Source organism: Erpetoichthys calabaricus, chromosome 5 (genome assembly GCF_900747795.2).
Source record: "Erpetoichthys calabaricus chromosome 5, fErpCal1.3, whole genome shotgun sequence".
Classification (NCBI taxonomy): domain Eukaryota; kingdom Metazoa; phylum Chordata; class Cladistia; order Polypteriformes; family Polypteridae; genus Erpetoichthys; species Erpetoichthys calabaricus.
The window spans coordinates 192981717-193000670 of record NC_041398.2 but is presented as its reverse complement, the minus strand read 5'-3'; the positions used below and the strand labels follow the sequence as shown (position 1 = coordinate 193000670).

The following is an 18954-nucleotide window of genomic DNA, read 5'->3' as shown; positions in this document are numbered from 1 at the left end:
CCCTCACTTCAAACTCTGTTCTCAAGGCAACTTGATGTTTGAAAATTTTTTTTGTCTCTTCATTGATGTATGCAAAACAGGGTACAAGAAACTACTGGCTATTATTTGAAAAGATCTCATCAGACTACTTCCATGTTAAACATCATCAGCTGTCACATTTAAAACAGTTGTTTTTTTCAAACAAAGTGGTTATTTTGATTTACTACTAATGTTCTTTAGAACATTCTACGTGAGCAAAATGTATTATAACTTGTCTAATTTAGGTAGCAATATATCGCTGATACCCAAATGTACAGTAATGAATCAATTGTTCATGCATTCACAGTGGCTTTTGTAAAATAATTAACTGCATGTTTTTAATTTCATTCAAACCTTATTATGCATATAATTTCACAGTTTTGCAACAAGACCATTAATATTACAAAAGTAAAGTACACAATAAATTGAATTAGCATACAATAAACCACAACAATTGTTATACTAGAATTCAATGGTCCCAGATTTAAATTAACTTGTTTCTAGAAATATATAACATTGCTTTGTGTTGTTATCAAGATTGTTAGCTGCACTAATTCACCTAGACATGTGCATTGTCATCGAGCTGCTGACTTAAATAATTCAACTCAAGAATGTTTTACACAAACATTAATTTCATAATGCTAGTAAAATCGTACAATCATTTATATCAAACGCATTAGTCATCCAATCATATGTAACAATAATTTAAATATAGATTTTTGAAAAATATACTTACATTATGTTGTGAAAAGAGGTAAAGCAGGTGCATTTCTTACTTTGTGATATTGCAAAAAATTTAAAGCTCATCTGTTACATGTTCACTTGATGCAGTGGGAAACACGTTTGAGAGATGAGGAGTGTACAAACGTTTTACAAAATTTTAAAAATACTACTATTGTTTTTAATAAATAATTGAGTGGTAGTTTTAAATTTTTTTAAAAAAGTTTATTCTTTAAAATTAGCTCAAAAGTAAAATTACAATTTTGTCAGAAAGCTCCATGACATCCACATGCGAATAAGAGTATCCTGATGAGGACACAAATATCAAATGAGACGTAAGCATTTGCCATAGGGATAAAGTATTAAACCTTTTTTAAAAATATATGGTGCAACACCTTTTCAATTCTTAAAACTTTCTATAATGCAGAATGATCAATCAACTATAAAAAACACATTGAGGGAAAGACCAGCTTCCCTGCAACATATACTTCCATCACATTGCGGTCATCACCTAAAGAAAAAAGAAAAAATATTATAAGTAGTAAAACAGAGATATTGAAAAACAATAGCAAACTGTTCTATAGCTTTAAAATGTAACAATAATGAAAACACGTGAAAGAAAATATGTTTTTAATTATATTTAGTTGCTTTCTTTTTTATAAAACAAAATAATACTGTCTTTAAATAAGCGAGTGGCGGGATATTAAGTTTAGCGCTGCTGTCTCAAAGATAATGGGACACAGGTTTGATTCCTAGGGCCCTCTTCATATCTATTGAATTAGCTCTCTGCACCCCCATGTTTTTCACTTCCAACCTCCTAAAGATGTGCATATTCGATAAACTGGAGTCAGCAGATAGGCTTGATATGATTGAGGATTGGTGTTAGAGTTAGTGTGCTCTATGATGGTCTGGCATTCAATCTACAGTTGGCTTCTTCTTCCCACAAAGTATGTTGGAATAAATAGATGTTTCAGCCTAGGATACTGCAGGGCTTAGTTGATCTCGATGAATATGTACATTTGTAAAGAAATTAATTTAATTATATCTTCACTTGCAACAATTAAAGGGTTTAATCAATAATGATAAGTTATATCAGTAGCGTATAATGATTTAAGCTCCAAAATAAGAGAAGTGTGGTCTGAGATATTTATCACATCACAATTACAGTATTTTAAAATGTCAGGAGATTGTTATCAATAAAGAAATAGTAGAATCATTATAGAAAAGATGTGCTATCGAAATAAAACAAATACTGCATTACTTAAAAGTAAAGAAATCTCTAAGGGACCAAAAGATTATGGTCTTTAATGAAATGTGCAATCATAGCAGCTGTTTCTGACCAGCCTGAAACAGAGATTAATATGCAATTAATTTATCCTGTCATTACCAGCTTGTCGGGAGTCACATTAGGATTTAATATAAGAACTTTACTTGAGAACCTAAATGATTTTATATTCTACAACACAACAACACACCATTTGTGACTCAGTATCTCAGTAGTGATAAAGGAATCTTTTACTGTGGATAAGGATTCCCACTCCTCAAATCTTCTGGTTACAGATAGACTGAAAAACTTGACCAGTAGAGCCACTTTCCAAACAAAATAAATCACTTGTAATTAAATGGATGTTTTGGAAAATTATTATATCTGCACTCAAGGAATTAAGAAGTCAAGGTACTTTTTTCTTTTATTCTCATAAATAAGTCCTTAAACATTCCACTTTACTAGCTTTAGTGTAATATCAGTAGTTTACGTTTATAATTTTTTCGTCCTTTTTGGAGGCCTATTTTTATCATGTTTATATTTTTGACTGCTTTTTCGAGGCATCTTTTTGAATTCTGTTTTTTTGGGATATTAAATCCAATTCTGACATTAGTTTTTTGGTTTCACTTTCATTTTTATATTGTTAGAATTAAATCACATGTTTCTGATAGCATTTTGTCTTTGCTCTTGGGTGCTGCCATTTTGTGGATCCCATTGCTATGACGCATCTTGCAGTTGCTGGGGGCATGTTTACTGAGGTAAAGGATCTAAAGGTTGTCTTGAGCAGCCATGTTTATGTTTTACAGATAGTACCTGTGTATTTGAAACTTCAGCAACATTATTTTGACTTTGATTTAGGGTTTTGTTTTGGTATGATGAAAGATCAAATTAATTTCCTGGTTTAAGAACTTAACATTTTCCCTGACTTACATTTCATCTTCTCATCCTTTATTTAAAACATTTCTGCTATATTAATAAGAACAATATGATCGTTGTTTATAAAATTAATTTTCCTACAAAGGAGAAACTACTGAGCCCTGGCAGAGATAATGCATTTAAGCAAATATGGGCATTCAATAACACTGTGATTAATTTTAAAATCTGTATCCTAAACATATTTCAAGATTAAAATCATCCAACATACTGTATATCAGGGTCCACTAGTTCCTTGTTGTGAATGATGCCATGTAATTCCAGCCCTGCTTGGTGATATGTTTTGGGATTCTCCCAAATTAAACCATTTTGAGGGAAGCTATTTGATCATTAATCGCATAGTGCTGGATTTACAATTTTCTTCATCTTTGTACAGCACTATAATGAGGAACACTGGTATTAGGGTATGTAAGTGCTTCCATTCATCTATCCATCCATTTTCCAACCTGCTGAATCCGAACACAGGGTCACGGGGGTCTGCTGGAGCCAATCATAGCCAACACGGGGCACAAGGCAGGAACCAATCCTGGTCAGGTTGCCAGCCCACCGAAGGACACACACACAAATACACCCACACACCAAGCACTCACTAGGGCCAATTTAGAATCGCCAATCCACCTAACTGGCATGTCTTTGGACTGTGGGAGGAAGCTGGAGCGCCCGGAGGAAACCCACGCAGACACGGGGAGAACATTGCAAACTCCACACAGGGAGGACCCGGGAAGCGAACCCAGGTCTCCTAACTGCGAGGCAGCAGCGCTACCATTGCACCACCGTGCTGCCCATATGTAAGTGCTTTAGTGTCTAAAACTAGAAAAAAATCAAAATTTTTCTAGAGGTATTTTTTTAGAATTTCATAAATGTGTTATTTCTCAAATAAGTGTGCCAGACTCTTGTTTAACTTCTGGTAAATGGACTTTTTTTTATCAAATTGTTCACCACATTAGTTTGGGTGGGGTTTCAAGTGTTGATAGTGAGTAATGTATCTAAATCTTTATTCAAAATATCATACTGATAGCATTTGTTAAAGAAGAAATTAACTTACACTACAGTTGGACTATTCAAATGGCAGCCTGTGGGCCACATGTGGCCCAGAAGCAACCTCCAAGTGACACAGCCCATGGTCCTGCCAGAAATTCAGAAAAACCGAGGAAAACATATTTCATGAGCCTTTAGAAATTCCTACATAAATTCCTACAGTACTACAGACCATGAATGTAACACTTCTCATAGCCAAGCAACATTCATCCCACAATGTAGAGCATTGTCTAGAAATGGAGGTAGTAGTCTATGATACAATGATTTTTTTTTTGTAATGGTACGCATCAGTATGTTGTACCAGCATCTCGGCTGTGACAGTTAGTTACGGCATCGATTGCCTATTAAATGATTCTATAATCAATTGTGTGCTGAGTCTTAGTTATATTCCAGTTTCATCAAGTGAGTACGAACGTAGGTTTTCGCAAATGAATCTAATTGTTACTCCAATGAGAGCCTCGTTACTGAGAAGCACTGTCTCTACACTTCTTTTCATACCATTGGCTGGCCTGCTGATTCATGGCAGTTACGAGAACGACGATCAGCCATTGACAAACAAAGCAAAGAACAAATTAAAAAGGCTGTATTTGATGAAAACATGCAAAATGTTTGGAATTTTCTTTGAAACTTAGTCAAATTAAGCATTGATGACTTTGTGGGACTACATAACAACTTTTTTATATAATGTAGAGCTTGTTATTAGCCTGCGGTTAATATTCTTTGACCAGTAATGGCATACTGCATGATAACGTGCAGTGAATACACTTGACTTGACTATACTGTATGCATCTGCTGCCCAGTCACCCTGTTGTCTGCTGCTGAGAGTTGATTCTACAATAAAATAAAATAAAAATAAAAAGAGTAACAATTCCAAAACTATTCACTTTTAATATAAAGCTGTAGTGAAGAGTTTCAGCGTAGTATATGTGTACCAAATTTCCGGCTACAGGTTATTTGATTTTTGACCTTGACCTTCCTGGGTTGATCTTTGACCTTGGAGGTCAATTATCACCCCGAAAGCAGACAGTAGAGGTCACATAGTATATGTGCATCAAATTTCACATCAATAGGTGAAACAGTTTGCGAGCTACAGGTGATTTACAATCCTGGACAGACAAACGGACAGCCATAGTACCATATTATTTAAGAAGATTTCGGAAAATTTGCAAATTTCATGTTTATAATTTTAAACTCTCAAGCACAATATTATGCAGTACAATATATCTATGCAGGTACTGTAATTGTAGCGTGGCTGCCTCGCAATAACAAGATCATGGGTTTGTGTCCAGGGTACTCCTTGCGTGGATTTTGCAAAGTGCTTTGAGTAATGAGTAAAGTGCTAAATAAATGTAAAGAATTATTAATATTATACTTGATGATTTGTCAGTTTCAAATTGTAAACGTTTTGTTTTTTCACCATATGAACAAAATATGTAGCGCTTGGACTCTTTGACATCTGTATACCTTCACACTACCTCAAACTTGATCCAAATGCAATATATGCGTATGGCCACCTTTTTATTTACAAAAAAGACATTGCTAATCACATGTGGTGATTTAAAATGAACCTATATTCCCTGAGTGTGCAGTAGCTTTGATAGCACTGATAGTTCTTTTTTATTCTGTTAATTGCACTTTGAGATATGCCTGGGTCATATATGACCAAAATATTTATTTTATTTCAAAAGATAAACAAATGTTATTGCTACTAATGTGCACTTTTTAAAATTTTATGCACTTTGAGATGTGCCTGGATCACATATGTCCAAAATGTTTGTTTTCTTATTTAAAAAGTGGAAAAGATTATTGCTACTACCTCAGATTATGTTCAGTTACAGTTTTTTATTATTTTTAATGCACTTTTTGATCTGCATGTGTTAGATTTTACAAAATTTAAAAGGGAAATCATGAATAAACAGTACTTGTTTTTCAATAAATTAATTTGTGTTGATTTAAAATTTGTCATTATCTGCTGCTTACAGGCCGCAAAAAATGTCTGGCCTAGCTAAATTGGTTGAAAATCTGGCCCAAATAAATTTGGAACTGAATAGCCCTGCAACATCTGAGAATAGCCACTTAATGCAGCAGAACATGTTAATTGTTGTGGATGGAATGAAAATACATACCAATGAATGGAATGGGAGTCCATTACAGAAAAATTATGAAGACACTTATAAAGGAGCACTTTAGCAAGTAAAAAAATGGAATTTCATGAAATAAATGAGAAGACATATCATAGTTAAAAGTGGCAGTGACACTTTTCAGTAAACAACAACAATGATAAAGCAGTTTATATTTATTACAATAATGTTAAAAGAATAAAGGTACTACAAAGTGGATATAACTTAAATACCAAAACATTAAGAAATATTAACTAAAATGTAGTTCTACAACTTTTTTATTTAGAAAGGTAAAAAAAATATGATGGGGTGTCCATTATAGAAAAATATTTTTTTTGGGTAAAGGTAAAAAGTATTTGAACTGGTTATGTAGAATACGTTTGTTTCCTCACCTTACCATTTTTTCTTACATTGTTTTGTAAAAACTTATACTCACCTAAGTTTATAAACTTTTCAAAAATGACCTGAAATAAAAAAAGTTATTGTTTAAAACATTATTTGACTTCTAACTGTTATAAAGGGTATATAATTTAAGACTATTTTATATTTTTGACTAACAAAATATTCCAGAAAGCCAAGTAAACTGTAAAATAATTTTTACACACGAGTAATATAAACAGAGTGATACTTGAAGTTTTTGGCAAGAGCAATTACACAATTATTTTCTTTGCTTAGTACAAAATAGCATATATTGTTGTTGTATCCGAAAAATACTTGTTAGACAATTTTCGGCTCCAAATATTCTTTCTTTCTTTCTTTCTTTCTTTCTTTCTTTCTTTCTTTCTTTCTTTCTTTCTTTCTTTTCTACCCTCAGTTAACCACACCTCCTTACCCCCAATCCCGCCAACGTGTTTTTTACGCAATCAACTATCTACCCAACTCTATACCAGCTATTTTACTCTCTTCCCCCTTAACCTTCTGTTACATAGTCACTGCACCAACACGGGGGAACCAGAGCTCTTTCAGGATGAGGATAACTCTGTGAAAAAGCAGGAGTACTCGGGGATGATACCCCAAAAGAAATAGCTTCTGGTGGAGAGGACTGCCAGGTGAGGACAGAATCTCCGGGGTGTAGTGCTGGCTGATAAAGGTGGTGGCACTCCACACAGATGGTTGGCATGCCAACGGAACCCATCTGTAAGCTGGAAAGTGGCAGGACCCAATTTCTTTAGAATTTGAATGGGATCTGGCCAGTAAGACCGTAGCTTGTTCTTGCAATTTACATGCTTTATTTACTCTTACCTATTCAGACACAGCCAGTCTAGCTTCATTTGGTTCTGTTCCTGTATTACTTTTTAAGCTGCTTTTGTGGATGTTAGGGTCCCATACCAGGTTTGGACTTTGGTGCTAGTCGAGTTAAATTAAGTTAAGTTTTATTTCCCAGCCTATCATTAAAGAAGGAAGGGAGACACATGTAGTAGCATGCAGGAAAGCTCCTGTATGTAACAGGGTTAGGTGGAGATTCCTTCCTTCCATTCAGTATGCTTTGATGCTCTGTTTCAGTCTTTGGTTCAGGTGTTCCACTCCCCCCTTTTGCTTCTGGGTGGTATGCTGCTGTTCTGAGATGTGTAACACCATTGTCTTTCAGAAAAATAAGTAAACTCCACTGATGAAAACTGGAGTCCATCATCTGTTGTAATAACACTTAGCAAACTCCACTGGCTGAACAGGTGGCTTAGACAGCATTTGATAGATTGTGTTGTGGTGGAGCTTAGCATGATCGCCTTAGGCCATTTTGAATACAAGTCATGCACAACCAGAAGATACCTTGCATGACCTGGTGCCCTGTGGAGTTCTCCACAACTAAGTGTCCCCAAGGTGATTCTGGCCAGGCCACAGGTCTCAAAGAAGCTGGTGTTGGTCTCACTGTCTTGTCACTTAATAGATACACTGAACAGTCCTTCACTAGTAGTTCCACATCATGGTCAATATTTGGCCACCAGACCATGTCCCTGCAGTGTTGTTTTACTTTCACAATCCCCAGATGGTCTTCATTAGCCATGTGAAGTAATCTTGTTTGGAGAGACTCTGGGATTAGTGTTTGGTGGCCCCTTGCTACACATTCCACCTCCCAACAAGAGAGTTCATCTCGCAACCGGTAAAAAGGAAGAAATGCTGGCCCCACACCTTTCAGCCATCACTCCACAATATATCTTCGTACCAGACAGAGCAGTTCATCATCACAGGAGGCTTGACATAATTCCTCCATTGTAACTATGCCCTCAAGTAGTTCCTGCAGCATATGAATCCAGGCACCCTCCTCCTCCTCCTCCTCTGAGACTGAACCCACAGGCAGGGATAAGGAAACAACTCTAGAGAGTAAATCAGCCACTGTATTTTCAGAGTCAAGTGTGACCTGTAGTTTGAAGTTGTAGTGGTTTAACCGATCTGCTCACCAGAGAAGCCTGAGTGGCTTGTAACCTGCAAGAAGGGTGGTTAATGCCTGGTGTTGAGTGTGCAAGGTAAAATGCTGGCCATAATGATAAATATGCCAACGTTCACAGGCCCACAGGCAAGCCAGTGTTTCTCTTTCCTCCACTGGGTGCTTTTGCTCAGCTTCTGTGACAGCATGGGAGGCAAAAGCAACTGGATGGCCCACACCATCAATTATCAACTATCAACTAGGAGAGAACAGCACCCAGTGGCACAGCTGAGGCATCATATATGACTAGAGTCGGGGTAGAAAGCCTGAAATGGGCTAGTGTCAGTTACTTTGTGAGCTGTTGTTTATATCATCAGTTGCTTGTGTACAAGTGGCAGTCCAAGCCCATGTAGCATCCTCTTTCAAAAGGGCCCTCAGCGGAGCTGTAGTGTCAGTATAATGTGGTAGAAAATGAAGATAATAACTTGTCATACCCAAAAATGAAGCCAAATCAGTAGTACCCCCAATTCACTACACCCACTTATCCCCAATCCCACTAATTTGTCTTTTACGTAATGAACTATCTACCCAACTCTTAAACAAACACAGGATTCAATTCTGGACATAACTGTATATAGAATTACTTAACATGCTACACTGAGACATTCAAGAAGGTGTTGAGATTTGTTGCTCATAACTAAATGTTTCCTAATGAACAGCAAAACAGGTATGATTATTAGGAATTATTACTTTAAGATGAATAATCGAAGCTACTGTTACCTTTTTTGTATCGCCAGCAAAGACATCAAAGGAACTGTCAGTGGTAGTTGGGCTAATCAGCACTGCATCAAAGTCCTTGCCAACCTCAAAATTTCCAATGGTGTCCTCCAAAGCCAAAGCTGAAATAACACATATGGAAAAATTAGTCGGTTCCACTATATCAAAAGAGATCAGTAATCCAGAGGTGTTAAGGTAGAAGTAACTACTAAAATATCATATATATTTAAGGATTATTTGGTAAAAAAAACTTTGTTGAGTATAATCTTATTTCCAGAGAAATGTATAGATTTAGAATATTAAATTGTGTACAACTGAAAATGCACAGAAGTAAAATCATGTGGGTGTATGTACACAAAGCACACTGTCTACTGTATGCATGGTCTGGACATGCCACGTATTCCATATGCATTCAATCATTAATACATTTTCTTTATTTGTTTAATCAAATATACTTTAAGGCTCAGGTTAGATACCCTTGACAAAGCATCAAAGGGCATAATCACAAATTACTGGGTCAATTTAGAATTACAAGTTAGAGGCACAAGTTTAGGATATGAGAGGAAACTTGAAAATCTAAAGAAACTCCCCAAGCACACAAGGATCATAAACAACATGGCCACTACTATGAAAAGCAAGCCTGAAAATGGTGGTGATTGCTACTAAAGATACATACAAAATGGTGTCAAAAAATAAAATACAATTTTATCATTATCAATAAAATCTAATAATAACAAAAAAGAATGGTAAAAACGGACCCAAAAGGTAACCAAAATAATATTCATAACAATTTCTTCTGACTCCTCAATACACAAATGACAAAGGTTTTTCTGAATAACAGAAAATATTTTAAACATGTGTGGAAGAATATATACTCAATATGTATGTCTCTTCAGGATTTGTATTCTTCTCTGTTAACTTTAAATCCTATCACTAGGAAAATATATGTTGTTGTTTAATAATAAGTCATGAACTGGATTTTACAAATTTTAAATAGTTTAATGCTTGATATTTTCTTTAAGTTGTAACCAAACCTATATCTTTATATGTACTTCTTATTAAATATATCATATCTATAAAATGTTTCCACAGAGGGTCAGTATAGGTCTGTGAAGGTAAAGGAGTTTCAAGGACAGGCAGTTACTGATAAGACAATTAATGATCTCTATAAGCAATAAAACTCATAAATGTTTGCTAACTAAGGGTAACCAGACATGACCTAACTCTTGCTGGTATGAAGTAAGGAGGTTGACATTTATTGATGGAATGGCAAGAGTTGGGGGGAAGATTTCCAAGTTATAAAAAAGTGGAGACTGCTTTAACTGGGATTCAGACTTTTAATATAAGGTTCTGGATCAGCATTACTGCTATTAAATACCCCCTTTTGTTCATATATATTATTTTTGTTCCACATATGAAAATTGACCTACATTCAGAACCTATGTGCTGTATATCTTGGGTCAGTAAACAAATGGCAACATGGTAAAAAATGTACAATTTGAGATGACTTAAAATAGTGTCAATTCTTACATTAATGATTTCTTACTTGATTCTGTGGTCTATTCAAAATATTTTATCCTCCCTTACAATTCCAAGCATAGTAACTTCAGTACATAAAGACTAATACAACTTATTTTTCGTATAGCGCTCTTCATTGAGCAGAATGCTGTGAAGAATTCTTAGTTAAAATACAATGTATATGAATTTGGCATGTGGGCATAAGCATAACTATATTTATTCATTGGTTGGTTTATCTAACATGTACTATGTTGCTTTTTGTTGTTGCTTCAAGTAATAAGTACAGTATTTGGTGCCATCTATTTTATGCTAGCATCAATAAATAAATGGCAGAAAATGAAGTCAAATTATTACAAATTATGTTAAAAGACAACAAAGTTTTCAACCCATTAGTGTAATTGATATTATCTATTCACATCCATAGTTAAAACATGTCTACCTTGACTCCCTCCAAGAGTTGCCAGCTGAAAAGCTTCTTTGTATGAAAGAGTTTCATATCCAGGTTTTTGGATTGTAAGAATTTTTGATGTTTCAATAGCTTTTCTTACTGCATCAAGCATCGAAGTGGAGTAACCTCCAGCAACATCTGTAGCACAGACATAAAAATGAAAACTGTAATGAGACATTTCTATATTGTCCCTAACAGAACTTCATAAGCTTAAAGGAATTTTACATAAAAATGTAATACAGGGTAAGCAAAAATGAACTACCATAATTCTCAAGGTCATTGCGTGAGGTAGAGGCAGCCAGTGGGTTGAGGTAGGGGTCCTTTGATAGGCGATCCCTTTTAGCTTTCAGTTAGCAACATGCCTTGGTCCGGTGCGCACCATGCTTTCGCTGTTGAATTGTTCTTCAAAAACAACAACTCCATCATCACTAAGTGACACGGCTTTCAAACTCACTTCAGCATTCCTCCTAACGGTGACGTCCCAGATCAGAAAAACAATTCTTCAGTGGGTGGCTAAATTTAGACAGACGGGTACAACATTGAACAGAAAATCTCAAGGCCGTCCTCGGATTGTACGAACACATAAAAAGGTCCAACCTGTAAGGGCATCAATTTTGCAGTCTCCTAGATGTTCAGCACGCAAACATGCTTCTGCCTTAGGCATTTCCAACATGTCTTTGTGGAGAACTTTGCATGAGGACCTTAATTTCCATCCATACAAAATGATGGTAGTGCAAGAACTCACTGAGAGAGACTAGGAGAGCTGTAGAGAGTTGTGTGTGAACATTCTGCAAACTGCTCTTTGAGATGCCATTGTCATGTGCAGCGACGAGGCACATTTCCATTTGAATGGTTGCATAAAAAGGTAAAACTTTCATTTTTGGGCTGAAACCAATCCTCGTGAACTTCATCAGAGACGCCTGCACAGTGAGCATGTTACAGTTTGGTGCGCCATTGCAGAATTTGGCATTGTAGGCTCTTACTTTTTTGAGCAGTGGAGAGCAATGGTCACTGTCACTTCAGAACATTACATTGAAATGCTAGAGAACTTTTTGCAGCCCCAACTGGAAGACATACTGTAGATGTGGTGGATGCCTGGTTTCAACAGGATGGAGCAACAGCTCATATGGTGTGGAGATCAAAGCAAGTTTTGCAGGAGATGTTTCCAGGGAAGTTGATCTCTCTGCATGCCAATGTTGGGTGGCCTTCACATTTGCCCGATCTCGCTCCATGCAATTTGTTCTTGTGGGGCTATCTCAAGTAGAAGGTATACACACACTGACCTCAAAACCTTGAAGCCCTCAAGGATGTTACTCGCCACGAAATCTCCGCTATTCCCCATGAAATGGCCGAATGAGTCATGCGAGCTTTCAGAAATCGCCTCGAAAAGTGTATCACTAATGATGTTCAGCACCTTGAAGACATCATTTTTAAAACACTGTGAAACAAATCTATTTTGTTTACCCTTTCTTGTGTCGTAATGAAATTTATTTTATCTTGTAGCATTTTTGTAGAATAAACATTTGAAATGTGGTACTTCTTTTTGGCTCACCCTGTATTTAGATGAGCATTGTATTTTTACTTTAATGGCATCCTAAATTACGTTGCATACGCAAATTTAAAAAAGCAATTTGTCACACTTTCTAAGCATTTTAAGACCATATTCACAATTATTTTCTAATTATTGCAGGGCTTTTGGGCCTAACTGCATTTGATTTAAAGCTGATTAAAGTCATCTCAGGAAAGTTCCAGTAAATATGCACTGCTTTCTAAAATTACTAACGTTAAAAGAACAGGATAATAGGTCACAGAAATGAATAGTTGACTCTGCTGCTAGAGGAAAAGTTGATTTTTTAAAAAATGTTCTTGTCTAAGTTACATCATCTATACATAAAAAGTTTCTTTGATGAACTGCTCAGAAATGCTTGTCATCCTGCCATGTCTCTTTGATGCCTTTCTCTAATAAAGCTGTGAATTGCCTCCACAGTTTGGTGTCAGCAGTGGGATAGAGTTCATCCAGCTGGGTGGTCAATCTTTAAGAAGAAAGTTTGTCTGGATCTCAAGGTAAGGGATACCTTTACTTTTGTATGAAATGACCTTTCCTCTGGGAGTTGGTTGGCCCCACGATCTGAGAGCTGGTAAACTACTATCACCGTATTAGTATGTTTCCACTTTTCATGAACTTTCGACAGCTTTATTGTTTAATAATGGGTAATTCAGAGGGCATACCTCTATAAGGGGCTCACCTGCTTTATTTGTGGAACATAACTATAGTTATGTGGCATATAAAACACTGGGTCAATTGAATAAGTCGACAAGAAGGAATGAGTATATGCGGGTAGCCTCATATTGCATCCTGCTCTTATTTGTTGTTTTAGCAGGCTTTTCCCGTAGCCTGTAGTGATGGGCATTTCAATTCACTTTATTGATTTGATTCTTTTGAACAATAATGATTCACTTTGAACTCAAAAGAATCACTGAATGACATATACCCAGTGCAGTCAATGAGCCATAAAATAGTGTGTGTTAAATTAAGATTGAAAGCAAATGATTATTAGAAATTAGAATATTTTTGTAAAGTTCAATTTTGTGTGAATAATTTATCAAATATACAAAAGGACATAAAAACATTAGTTTAATATTAAGTTCACCAGACAAAAAATTAGTCACCCCTGGCTAATCTAATAGCATGTAACACCTTCATGAGACTGCAGAACAGCTGGAGTTCTGTCTGGCGCTGACACCACCAGTCTGCAGATATAGGCAACACCTGTTTACTTTCACTATTCTAGCACTAAATGCCATAGATTGACCAGATTAGTCAGCAACATTTCGCTCATTGCTTCAAATTGCCCCACAGATTTTCTATGGGATTTAAATCTGGGGATTTTGTGGGTCAGTTCACATGCAAGAAAGCTTCAGAATATTCTTTGTGCCAATCACAAACACTTCCAGCCCTGTACCTGCAACAACGGTTGTCTTGTAAGACTGGAGAACATTCTATATTCACTCTGGAAATGAAGCACAAAAGGTAGCACAATTTGTTCCAACACTGCTCTCACACAAACAGAGGGTTTGTGAGTAATCAACAAATGTTGCAACACCTGTAGAAATTGTTTGTTGTCACGGGGTGTGAGACACAGCAAAGATCCTTGTCTCAGTACACCGTCCTTCGACAGCAATTTTGGTGGTGATTAGCAGTTTACTGTGATGTACGTCACTGTTGGAAGACCCATTGGACAATATGCTTAGACACACCCACAAAGAAGGCAACTTTCCATACACTAAGCCCTTTGGCATATCTGGATGCAACAACCCCTTTTTTCAATTCTTCACATCTGTTGTGAAACCCATTTTCCATGGTGGGAATAAAACACACATGGCACACCACTACTCCTCTTCACTCAGCCAATACTGCTCATGACACAGCTATTTGTAGGACAGTATTCATCTATGGTGTCCTCTGTTGGTGTCTGAAGTAGATATCACCTCTTTAACAGACGGTGGCTAATTTTTTTTTTTGGTGAACTTATGACAATATATTCTATTCTAAACAAATCTTCATAATAAACTATATAAAACAAACAATGGATACATTCTAATATAAATGTGTTGATACTGTATTGTATTTATATTATGAGCAAATAAACCAGTAATATAATTCTTTGCTAGTTATCAGCCTGCAGATACAATAATCCAAAATGAGATTCCTCCACATACCTACATGGTTCAAACACAGTTCTAGGGTACAGATTATGAGGTACCAGTTAAGGTGGTTTGAGAATGTAGTATGTCTGTGGGTATTTGTCATAGGAGGTGAATGGGGGTAGACCCTGGATGTGATGGCAAAATAGTATTTCTCAGCCGATCTGGGAGTGTTGAGGAACTCCCCAGTAAATAATAGGACAAGGCTGCTGCAAACTTGGTGAAAAACATTGACTTTAGATTTAAATTAGACAACAAAAGATTTAATAGAAATCACATCAAGTAAAATTATTTTGTCAGTTTATTTCTTAATTAAATGTATATTTTTCACTTTCTGGACATAATTATTTAAGACTGATTCTCTAAAGCAGGGCCTTTATTTAAAATGTTTAATAAATAATTAAATCTTTTTTTAATGTTGTACAGAAAGTCACATTTTGTTCTAAGTAATAATTTTCCTGTATAAATATTAAGCATTATGTACTGTTTTTCAGTATTGAAGTTGTAATTCACTTGAGTTACGTTGAGCTGCACTTCTGCAACAGCTTTGGGATGTATGGCTGGGTGTTCGAGGCTACTGGTCCCCTTTCAAAGTTTTATGGGGAAAATGTGGATTTTAAATATGAGATCTTTGTATCATTTACCTATGTCTTTTCACTAATCTGGCATTGAATAATTTTCAATATATTATGTACTGAAACATCCAACCAATTTTATTGATAATATGACTGATAAATATTCTAAATCCATTTATACCAGTGCACTGGCTGAATCCTATTCTAGCAGTATCAGGTGAAAGGCAGACGGTGACTAGTCCTTTGCAGAACATATTTATACATCCTCACCAAGCCAAATTAGAGCTGTTGATACTGTAGCTATTTTTGCACTGCTTTGGAGAATAGTGAGAATGCACGCCCTCTACATGTACAGTGTCTGGGCTGAGATTTCAGGACTATGGATTTGCAAGGCATCAGCCCAAACCACTGAGCTACTGCACATCTGTGCTACCCATATGTAAATTAACATGTGACAAATTCATATTTAGCAAACATGTATTTCTTTAACTTACAGTGTCACAACATTCTAAAAGTTGTTTTTATTTATATATGTGCAAATCTGGGTGATGCACTGGGTAGTTCTGCTGCCTCACAGACCCAGCACCGTCTGTTTTAATCTTGTACCCAGCCTTGTTGATAGTCTTTCTGTGTGTGTTTGGTTTGTGTTTTTCTCTTGGTGTTCTGGTTTTTCTACCATGTCCCCAAATGCATGCAAGTCAGGTTAATTGGTGACTCTTAATTGCCCCATGTAAGTGGGGGCATGTGTGTGAGAGGACCCTGGGATGGATTGAAGCCCTGTTCAGGCTTGCCTCAAGCCTTGTACCCAATGCTGTTGGGATAGGGTCCAGTCCCCCAAGTCCCAATTTTGATTAGGTGGGTTTGAGAATGTCATGCATTCATTTTAATTAAAATGTTTTGCAATTCTGTACCTCTGTGCTTCTCATAAATCTTTTTAGTCATCATATTTTGTAATTTTTGATGACCTTTCATCAGCACCAGGGTTATTTGTTACTTTTATGAACTTTTTGTCTTCATAAACATTATTCTTAGTAGTCTTTTGAAAAGTCACTTTGTATCAAATGTGCACTGGTTGTTCACTACTGAAAAACTGAATAGTTTTCTTCCTAGAAATTGCTGTACACTACAAAAACTGGTCAGAAAAATTTGATAAGATGAATCATGCTTTTGATAAAGTGTTTGATAAGGCCAGAAGTGTTTCGTCTCTGTAGACCAGGGGCCTCATGCATAATGCCATGCGTAGAATCTGCACTATAATATGACGTAAGCACAAAAGTGGAAATGTGCTTATGCACAAAAAAATCCAGATGCATAAATCTGTGCGAAAGCCAACTTCCACGTTCTTCCACTCCATAAATCCCAGTCAGCGTGAAAAGTAATGCAAGTGCACGCGCCTGCTGTCCCGCCCCAACTCCTCCCAGAATTATGCCTCTTTGAATATGCAAATCAATATAAATAGCCCTTAAGATCAGCCTTCTGTGAAAAGACAATGGCAAAAGCATGAGGGAAAAATAGAAGGATTTCAGCGAATACCAAGTGGGGGCAAGGAAAAACGTACTATTTGTTGGTTTAAACAGTGGTATAAACAACAAAAGGAAGTTGATCGAGTGACATAGCGTGTCGGAGAAACTCGAAAGCTCAAGTTCACAAAGTTGCACCGTGCCCAAAATAAAAAGAACTTGTCACATATTAATGAAAAGGTGAGTTGTAGCTCACCGTTTGAGTGTCATATGAAAGCTTATTAGGGTACAAAGAAAAAAAAAATAGGCACACAGTGGGAAAAAAGCACAAAATGCTTTAATCTCTAAATTTCCACTTTAATAACGTAGTTTATTTTGTCATTAAAGGAGAACATCATAAACTTCATCATAGAATCGTTTAATGTTTAGTTTCTCAAATCCCATTGTAACTACAGTAGCACTATAGTAGATTATTTAAATTAAGTTAAAAGTGCTATCTGTATAATATAATAAACATATTTTGCTGCATTTCATCTTAAAAATGATATCGTCATCATATGTAAATACGCGCTTTATAAAGTGGCTCAGGTTGTGCAATATTATAACTGTATCACAAGTTTACAGTGAGGTAATTGTACTTATAGGTACAAACTGTTCTACAAGGAGCACTTGATGGACTGATTGAGTGCATTTATAGTTCTTGGGATGAAACTGTTTCTGAACCGTGAGGTCAGTACAGGAAAGGCTCTGAAGCGTTTGCCATGTGAGAGCAGTTCAATAGACAGCATGGCTGAGGCAGTGTGTGCTAGATGCTGTATACCGATAATTCTCTTTCTGATCAGCTGCTGTACAGCTGTGATTCCCCACTCAGATACAGTGATATAAATACTCCGAGTGGTGCAGTGAGAGTAACATGGAAAAAGATGATCCGCTGTGGCAACCCCTAACGGGAGCAGCTGAAAGAAGAAGAAGAAGGTGCAGTGAGAGTAACAACGCCAAAGCAGCTATTGTATTTAGAATAGTTTGACATTTCTGTGGACCATTATATTGTTACAGGTTAATTACAATCAGATGCATTAAACTAATAAACAATATGCGATTAATTTCAGTGTTTTTATAAAGCCGCGTCAGGGATGTGGTTCTAAAAATGAAAGGGTAACCACACAGGAACAGTAGCACTGCTTTGACGCTGGGTGCCGCCAGTCTGCAAAACTTGCGTATGCCAGGGTATGAGCTACTGTGGAAATGTGCATGGCTTTGCACCAGCCAGGGTATGAGCTACTGTGGAAATGTGCATGGCTTTGCACCAAGTTTAGGTTTTATACATCGCGATTTGAACGTGGAAACGTTCTTACGCAACATTTTTGTGTGTATGCACCATTTATACATGAGGCCCCAGATCAGTGTAAATGTCGAAGCATGAAGCATTTTTCAGATGTCTAGTAATTTGTTTTTACTTTAACAGTTAAGATAAGAGTCTTTTACAACAAGTACAGAGATATCACCATCTGAATAAAGAAATACCACTTTAACTACTGTACTTTAACTAGGTAAGCTACAAATCAAAAATCACACCATGGACACAACATTCTTTACATTGACAACATTTCCAATTTAGATATTCAAATTTTATTTCTTTCCCTATCTACTCTGGCTGGCTTCATTATGTTCTTCAGTTTTTTTTTTAATTAAACAATATCTTTTGATGGATTTTGCAAATGGAGAAAAATGATGAATGTACTTAAATGGAAATTTGTACTTGGAGTTATTCTCCTATGTTTTGTTTCGAAGTTTAAGATTATTATGATTGATCTGATAAAAAATTTAAAGCAAAAATAATCAGTTACCTTCTAAATCCTCTGTTAGATTTCAAGAAATGCTTTTCACACTCACTCACACTCACATAATATATTTTATGAATAGTTCTATTAAAGCATGAAGATTAAGGACCTGTTTTTATGTGATGTTTTATTTAGTATCGTATTTATTTGTTTCTGTAGTTTAATAATAAAGAGA

The 18954-nt window shown here is 36.1% G+C and overlaps 1 protein-coding gene across 2 annotated transcripts in view; it reads right to left on the bottom strand.

Moving 5' to 3' along the window:
• Window positions 1–329: 329 nt before the first annotated feature.
• Window positions 330–18954, bottom strand: part of gda (guanine deaminase) — a 98581-nt gene continuing 79956 nt past the window's right edge. For both annotated transcript variants that reach the window (XM_051928373.1, XM_028802344.2), the window contains 4 exons: window positions 11190–11336; window positions 9236–9354; window positions 6530–6557; window positions 330–1249 (listed from right to left, as the gene is read on the bottom strand). In XM_051928373.1, the coding sequence (XP_051784333.1) occupies window positions 1179–1249; window positions 6530–6557; window positions 9236–9354; window positions 11190–11336 (365 nt within the window). In that variant the 3' untranslated portion in view covers window positions 330–1178. The remainder of the gene's footprint in view (window positions 1250–6529; window positions 6558–9235; window positions 9355–11189; window positions 11337–18954) is intronic.